This window comes from Micromys minutus, assembly GCF_963924665.1.
Source record: "Micromys minutus genome assembly, chromosome: 1".
In the NCBI taxonomy this organism is placed as follows: domain Eukaryota; kingdom Metazoa; phylum Chordata; class Mammalia; order Rodentia; family Muridae; genus Micromys; species Micromys minutus.
Window position 1 is genome coordinate 260228729 of NC_137969.1, and position 9204 is coordinate 260237932.

Below are 9204 nucleotides of genomic sequence, written 5' to 3' on the forward strand. Positions count from 1 at the left end.
CCAGTGATCAAGGTGGGAGGGCCCAGCCCATTGTGGGTGGTGCCATTCCTGGGCTGGTAGACCTGGGTTCTATAAGAAAGCAAGCTGAGAAAGCCAGGGGAAGCAAGCCAATAAGTAACATCACTGTATGGCCTCTGCATCAGCTCCTACTTCCTGACCTTCTTGAGTTCTAGTCCTGACTTCCTTTGGTGATAAACGGCAATGTGGAAAGTGTAAGCTGAATAAACCCTTTCCTCCCAAACTTGCTTCTTGATCATGATGTTTGTGTAGGAATAGAAACCCTGACTAAGACAGCTGGCTTTCAGATCCTCCTATTTCAGCCTTCCTAGTATTAGGAATATAGGTGTGTTCCATCCCTCTCAGCATTTAAAAGAACTCTATCACATGCAAAACTAATTGTTACACCAAATAAAAAGACAAGAAAGACAAATATTGAATGGTTTTATTTTTTATGTGAAATAAAAGTTACACTCAGAGTCAAGATTGTGATTGTGATTTTGTGTATTGTAGGCTGACTAGGGTAGGTGGTGATTGAATGTTGATTGCTTGAAAATTGTCAAAATGGGAGGAAATTCTTTTTTGGATATTTCCTGATATAAACCATCTGTGCTAGGGTACAGAATGTGTATTCAAATATAGCTGTGGTTAATGGCAAAAGTGAAAATAGGATTTAAAACTATTTTCTATTTTGTATCTCTACATGAATGCATTCTGGGTGAAGAAAACAGTGTACTGTACATAGGCACAAGGACCTCTATTTAGTGAAAATACATCTACATATATGTATTTATATACATATATAAACCAAGGGTCTATCAATGTGAAATAAAATTATGCAGCCATCTTTCCTTTATTCTATATACTGCCACAAGAAATTCAAAAGAGGTGATATTTGAATTGCTAACTCAACAATTTCTCTAGCAATTACTTGTTCTGGAACCAATGTAAAAGCAATTGTAATAACAACTGCAATAATGGTGATAACATTTAAAATACAGTTAAAGACAGATCAGGCACACTGACATCAGGACTCACAGCCTTCCTGCAGAGAACTGAGCACGCAGGGAAGATGGAGGAGTGCTCTCTTTATGGAGCCTATGGGCCTTCATCTGCACTCAGAGTGAGTGCCGGCCCATTGCCATCAGGAACTCACAGACTGCCCATAGAGAGCTAAACATGGATCAGGACTAACTGCCTGATCACAGGGTGCTGGGCCCCTGGAAGAGCCACAGGAGGGCTTTCAACCCAGAGCTCAGGGGCTAGTCCACATTTCTTCCCCACTGTCTATCATCTTAGAGGCCACCCAGAGCTCTCAGGGTTCAGGGGCTGGTGCTCCAAGGAAACAGACACTTCTGGTTCAAGGTCTGAGCCTGCCCAGTTGCATTAGGACTGGACACTGCCTTTGGAACTCACAGCCTACCCTGAGAGCTGAAACTCAGGAACAATCTTTTTCTGGAGACCTTGGTTCCACAGACCCATAGGAGAAACAAGCTCCAGTAAAAGACAAAAAGATTACCTAGCATCACCTATAAGAAGATGGCAAGAGGCAAGTGCAAGAATATAAGAAACAAAAACCAAGGCAACCTGGCAACACCAGAACCCAGTTCTTCCAACATGGCAAATAGTGGATAGCCCAACTCACCAGAAAAGCAAGATTTAGACTTAAAATTATACTTCACGATGATGATGGAGACCTTTGAGAAGTGCATAAATAACACACTTAAAGAAGTACAGGAAATCCAGGAGAACACATGCAAACAAGTTGAAACCCTTAAAGAGGAAACACAAAAATCACTTAAAGAGCTGAAGGAAAGCACAAACAACCAGGTGAAGGAACTGAAAACAGAAATAGAAACAATGAAGAAATCAGAAAAGGAGGCAACCCTGAGGTTGGAAAACCTAGGAAAGACATCAGAGTAATAGATATCATAGATGTCATCACCAACAGAATATAAAAGATGGAAGAGAGAATCTCAGGAGCAGACGATACCATAGAAATCATTGACACAACAGTCAGAGAAAATGCAAAAATCAAAAAGATTCTAACCCAAAAAACATCCAGGAAATCCAGGACACAATAAGAAGACCAAACCTAAAGTCTTCACAGAGTGAAAACTCCCAGCTAAAAGGCCCACTAAATATCTTCAACAAAATTATAGAAGAAAACTTCCCTACCCTTAAGAATGAGATGACCATGAACATACAAGAAGCCTACAGAATTCCAAATAGCTTGAATCAGAAAAGAAACTCCTCCTGACACATAATAGTCAAAACACTGAATGTTCAAAACAAAGAAAGAATACTAAAATCAGTAAGGGAAAAAGGACAGGTAACATATAAAGGCAGACCAATCAGAATTATACCAGACTTTTTAACAGAGACTATGAAAGCTAGAAGATTCTGGACTGATGTCATACAGACCCTAAGAGAACACAAATGCTAGCCCAGGTTACTATATCCAGCAAAACTCTCAATTACCATAGATGGAGAAACCAAGATATTCCAGGTCAAAGGCAAATTTACACAATATCTGTCCACAAATCCAGCACTACAAAGAATAATAGATGGAAAACTTCATCACAAAGAGGAAAACTTCACCCTAGGAAAATCAAGAAACTAATTTTTTTGCAACAAACACCAAAGAAGAAAAACACACAAACGTAATTCTACCTCTAACAACAAAAATAGCAGGAAACAATAATCACTATTCCTTAATATCTCTTAACATCAATGGACTCAATTCCCCAATAAAAAGACATAGACTATGAGGTTGGATACATAAACAAGATACAACATTTTGTTGCATACAGGAAACTCATCTTAGCAACAAAGACAGGTACTACCTGTACTACCAGTACAAGGTTGGGAAAAACTTTCCAAGCAAATGGTCACAAGAAACAAGCTGGAGCAGATATTCTAATATTGAATAAAATAGATTTTCAACCAAAAGTCCTCAAAAAAGACAAGGAAGAACACTTTTTACTCATCACAGGAAAAATCTATTAACATGAACTCTCAATCCTGAACTACTATGCTCCAAATACAAGAGCACCCACATTCATTAAAGAAACTCCACTACAGCTCAAAGCATATCTTGCACCACACACAATAATAGTGGGAGACTTTAACACCCCACTGTCATCAATGAACAGATCATGGAAGCAGAAACTGTACAGAGATGCAGTGAAATTAACAGAAGTTATAAACCAAATGGATTTAACAGACATCTATAAAATATTTCACCCTAAAACAAAAGAATATACTTTTTTTTCTCAGCACTTCACGGCACCTTCTCCAAAACTGACCATAAAGTTGGTTCAGTTACTAAACAGACCTCAACAGATACAAGAACATTGAAATAATCTCATGCATCCTATCAGATCACCATGGACTAAGGCTGGTCTTTAATAACAACAAAAACAACCAAAAACCCACATACACATGGAAGCTTAACAATGCTCTATTCAATGATAGCTTGGTCAAGGAAGAAATAAAGAAAGAAATCAAAGTCTCTTTAGAATTTAATAAAAATGAACACACAACATACCCAAACTTATGGGATACAGTGAAAGCAGTGCTAAGAGGAAAACTCACAGCTCTTAGTGCTGCCAAAAAGAAACTGGAGAGAGCTTACACTAACACCTTAACAGCACACCTGAAAGCTATAGAACAAAAAGAAGCAGATACACCCAAGAGGAGTAGAAGGCAGGAAATAAACAGACTCAGAACTGAAACCAACCAAACAGAAACAACAAGAACTATACAAAGAATTATCAAAACTAAGAGCTGGTTATTTGAGCAAATCAACAAGATTGATAAACCTTTAGCTAGACTAACCAGAAGGTGCAGAAAGAGTACCCAAATTATCAAAATCAGAAATGAAAGGGGAGACATAACAACAGAAATAATTTGAGGAAATTCAAGAAATCATCAGATCCTTCTACAAAAGCCAACACTTAAGAAAACTGGAAAATCTAGAGGAAATGGACAATTTTCTAGACGGATATCAGACACCAATGTTACATTATGATCAGATAAACCATTTCACCAGCCCCATAACCCCTAAAGAAATAGAAGCAGTCATCAAAAGCCTTCAAACCAAAAAAAGCCCAGGACCATATGAGTTTAGTGCAGAATTCTATCAGAATTTCATAGAAGACCTAATACCAATACTTTCTAAACTATTCCACAAAATAGAAACAGAGGGAATACTACTCAACTCATTCTTCGAAGCCACTTACACTCATTCTTAAACCATACAAAGACCCTACAAAGAAAGAGAACTTTAGACCAATTTCCCTCATGAAGATTGATGCAAAATTACTCCATAATATTCTTGCAAACCGAATCCAAGAACACATCAAAAGAATCATTCACCATGATCAAGTAGCTTTCATTTCAGGAATACAAGGATGGATCAATATATAGAAATCCATCAATGATATCCACTATAGAAACAAATTCAATGAAAAAAAAAACATGAACATCTCTCTAGATGCTGAGAAAGCATTTGACAAAATTCAATACCCCTTCATGTTAAAAGTCTTGGAAAGGTCAGGAAACCAAGGCTCATACTTAAATATAGTAAAAGCAATATACAGCAAAACACTAGGCAGCATCATACTAAATGGTGAGAAACTTGAAGCAATCCCACTAAAATCAGGGACTAGACAAGGCTGCCCACTCTATTCTTACCTATTCAATATAATGCTGGAAGTACTAGCCAGAAAATCAGAGAGCAAAAAGAGATCAAAGGGATACAAATAGGAAAGGAAGAAGTCAAATATCACTATTTGCAGATGATATGATAGTATACTTAAGTGACCCCAAAAATTCCACCAGAGAACTTTTACACCTGATAAACAATTTCTGAAAAGTGGAGGTATATAAAATTAAGACAAACAAGTAGCCTTCCTCTACACAAAGGATAAACAGGCTGAGAAATTAGAGAATCGACACACCTCACAATAGTTAAAAAGAATATAAAATACCTTGGTGTGACCCTAACCAAAGCAGTGAAGGATCTGTATGAGAAGAGAGCTTTAGGTTACTGAAGATGAAAATTAAAAAGACCTCAGAAGATGGAAAGATTTCCCATGCTCCTGGATTGGAAGAATCAACATAGGAAAAATAGCTTTCTTGTCTAAGGCAATGTATATATTCAGTGCAATCTCGATCAAAATTCCAACTAAATTCTTCATAGAATTATAAAGAGAAATTTGCAAATTTATTTGGAATAATAAAAAACCCAGGGTAGCAAACACTATTCTCAACAATAAAAAAACTTCTGGGGGGAATCATCATCCCTGACCTCAAACTGTATTACAGATTAACCATGCTAAAAACTTCATGGTATCAGTACAGGAACAGGCAGGTAGATCAGTGCAATATAATCGAAGACCCAGAGATGAACCCACACACTTATGGTCATTTGATCTTTGAAGAAGGAGCTGAAAACATTCAATGGAAAAAGGACAGCCTCTTCAATAAATGGTGCTGGTTCAACTGGCAGTCAGCATGCAGAAGAATGCAAATTGATCCTTTCTTATCTTTTTGCACAAAGCTCAGGTCCAAGTGGATCAAATACCTCCACATAAAACCAGGTACACTGAAACTAATAAAACAAAGGGGGGAAGAGCTTAGAACACATAGGCACAGTGTAAAATTTCCTGAACAGAATACTAATGGCTTATGCTCTAAGATCAAGAATTGACAAATGGAAATTTCATTTCATTTATTGAAAATAATAGGATTCAGGTTTTGTAGTGGCTTGAGAGAAAAAGTTCCCCATAGGCTTATGTGTTTGAATACTTTATCTCCATTTGAAGCCATTCTTTGGGGGAAGTTATTGAACCTTTAGAGGCTGCAGACTTGCTGGGGAATGAACATTTCTGGGGCTGAAGCTTGAGGATTTATGATCTTATTTAACTCCTCTTTTGTTTTTCTGCTTTCTGTATGGATAAAAAATGTGCTCAGGCAGTTTTCTGTTTCTGCAACCACTGACTTCTCAGACAATATGGACTCGTTCACCCTGAAACCATAAGTTAAAATAAACCTTTTCTTCCTTTAAAAAAAAAAAAAAAGAATCGACAAATGGGACCTCATGAAATTTCAAAGCTTCTGTAAGGTAAAGGACACTGTCAAAAGAACAAAACAGTATTCAACAGATTGGGAAAAAAGCTTTACTAATACTGCATCTGATAGAGGGCTTGTATCCAATATATAAAAAGAACTCAAGAAATTAGACTATAGAAAATCAAATAATCCTATTTCAAAAAGGTGCACAGAGCTTAACAAAGAATTCTTAACTGAGAAATATCTAATCACTGAGAAGCACCTAAAGAAATGTTCAACATACCTAGTCATCAGAGAAATGCCAATCAAAACAACCCTGAGATTTCACCTCACACCAGTCAGAATGGCTAAGATCAAAAACTCAGGTGACAGCAGATGCTGGCAAGGATGTGGAGAAAGGGGAGCACTCCTCCACTGTTGGTGGGACTGTAAACTGGTACAACCACTCTGGAAATTAGTCTGGTGGTTCCTCAGAAAATTGGATATAATACTACCTGAGGATCCAGCTATACCACTCTTGGGCATATATCCAAAAGCAGCTCTAACATCTAACAAGGACACATGCACAACCATGTTCATAGCAGCCTTATTTATAATAGCCAGAAGCTGGAAAGAACCTAGATGTCCTTCAACAGAAGAATGGATATAGAAATTGTGGTACCTATATACACAACGGAGTACTACTCAGCTATCAAAAACAATGACTTCATGAAATTCCTGGGCAAATGGATGGAACATGAAGCTATCATCTTGAGTGAAGTAACCCAGTCACAAAAGAACAGTCATAGTATGTACTCACCGATAAGGGAATACTAGCCCAAAAAGCTGGATTACCTAAGAAAAACATCCATAGAATTTAGAAAGCTCAAAGAGACAGAAGGTCAAAAGGCCAGAAGTCTTTCTTAGAAGGAAGAGCAAAATATGCATGAGAGGAAATAATGGGACAAATAGAGGAGCAGGCATTGGGGAGAAGATCAGCCAGAGACTGCCTCACCTGGGGATACACCCCATATATGCCCAATAACCCAGGCACTATTGCTGATGCCAAGTAGTGCTTACTGGCAAGAACCTGATATAGATGCCTCTGAAGAGGCTCTGCCAGAGACATACTGATAAAGAGGAGGATGCTTGCAGTTAACCATCAGATTGAACATGAGGACCCCAATCAAGGAGCTAGAGAAAGGACTGAAGGAGCTGAAACAGTCTGCAACCCAATGGAAAGAACAAAAGTATCAACTATCCAAACCCACCACAGCTCCCAGGGACTAAAACACCAACTAATGAGTTCACTTGGAAAGACCCATGTTCTGAGATACATATGTAGCAGAGGTTAGTATTTTCTGCCATCAATAGGAGGAGAGGCCTTGAGTCCAGTGAAGGGGTGTTTTTCCAGTGTAGGGGAATGCCAAGGTGCTGAGGTGGGAGAGGGTGGTTGGAAGAGGGAGCACCTTCATGGAGGCAATGTAAGGGGGAGTGGAGATGGGATTATGGGAAAGGGATAACATCTGAAATGTAAATGAAGAGAATTCCCAATGAAAAAATTTTGGGAAAAAATATAATACAGCTAAATGCAAACATTGTTACTTTTGAAAAATAAACCTTTTGTTTTTAAAAGATTACAACATTGAAAGGAATAGTATAAGCTTGAAATCTCAGGAAAAATTGTAGAATTTAGTGGATGCTTACCCATATCTCTGATTACTTTCTTGCAACCTGTTGGCTCTTTCAGAATGTGCCATGTTATTTATAGTTTAATTCTCCTGAAATAAAACAATAATAACAATATAGCATGAGTAGGTGTAATTTTTACCTGATTGGCATACAACAGCATGGTACATCTTTAACAGTCTGCCACAGAAGTTGCTCAGAATGCATTCCCTTGCATCTGAAGCTTCTGCTTAGACAGTTGATCTTGCTCATATTTTGTTACTGAATTTGTGACTTTTTCACCTCAATCTTAGCTGAGAACTGGAGTTAACTAAAATTTTAGAATTGGAATAAAACAAAAAAAGGGAAGTGGAAAATGTTTACCCAAATATTAAATTTCATTCCCACTCTAACCCTGATTTGATAACAGCATGGAAAACCTTGAAGCTACCTAATGCTTAGGACTCTCTCTAAAATGTGGAATATTATTTTCCTGAAATCCAGCATTTTAAGAGGGTAGTTCTCTGTTTTGCCAACTACTGAGTTAGATAATCCACCATAAGTAGACTTGTAGTACTAAAACTGAGAATATTTTGGAAACCTATTGGTCATTAGAGCTGCATTAAACACAACAATCCTTCCTTTGGGTGATACTTGTCCTAAGCCCATCATTGTGTGCATAAGTTATTATTTCACTACTGATAAAATATGCCCACGATCAGTCTCATTTGCTAAAGCATATATTGTCCTGTACTGAGACCATACTAAAGATACCTTGTGTAACTTTTAGGGTGGAATTACTAATTAATTAAACAGTACCAAAGCATATGGAGTGCTGATAGGCTTTTAGAAAGTGATGTTCCTAATGAATTATTGTGTTCCAATTGGATCAGAAAGGAACGCAGCACTAAACAAGAGAAAAAAATGCAGCCATTCACCACAGTGAGTATAAGAGATTTTTTTTTTGTAGGATTTTATAGGATTTCTAATTTAATATATACACAAGGAATGCAGTAACACAAGAAAGTCATGGAATAGTTAGTAAATATCTTTAACATATTATAAAACTAGCAATTACATAATAAAACCCACACATTCATAGCATGAAGATGTATTAAATCTCACCTCAGTAAGAACATGATCTGTTGTCCATGTGCACAAGTCTCATGTGTTGCTTTTCTCAACAAAAAAACTTTCCTTTAATGTTCATGCTTAGCCAACCTTGTGTTCTGCTGTAGACAGCTGTACTATCTGATATGATCAGTGATAAAGTCCCAGGTAAAGCACATGGTGTTCCTCATAAAGCAATACAATGTTGCCGTGGGAAATAATGAGAAATTAAAATAAATAAAGCAAACCCACTGAGTAGAAAAAACATCCTTTTAACACAGTCTGTAGTGGCACACATACTTTCTGTTGTTTAGTTCCAGCCTTTTAAAATAGGTGAATAAAATAAAATGTTTAGTACGTCAGCAGCACACT

The 9204-nt window shown here is 37.4% G+C and overlaps 1 protein-coding gene across 1 annotated transcript in view; it reads right to left on the reverse strand.

Moving 5' to 3' along the window:
- The window catches only part of ABCB5 (ATP binding cassette subfamily B member 5), a gene marked incomplete at both ends in the record, with an annotated part of 107555 nt that extends 99741 nt beyond the window's left edge, over window positions 1-7814 (reverse strand). The window contains one exon of the mRNA XM_080940602.1: window positions 7762-7814. Within this exon, the coding sequence (XP_080796728.1) occupies window positions 7762-7814 (53 nt within the window). The remainder of the gene's footprint in view (window positions 1-7761) is intronic.
- Between the last annotated feature and the right edge of the window lie 1390 nt (window positions 7815-9204).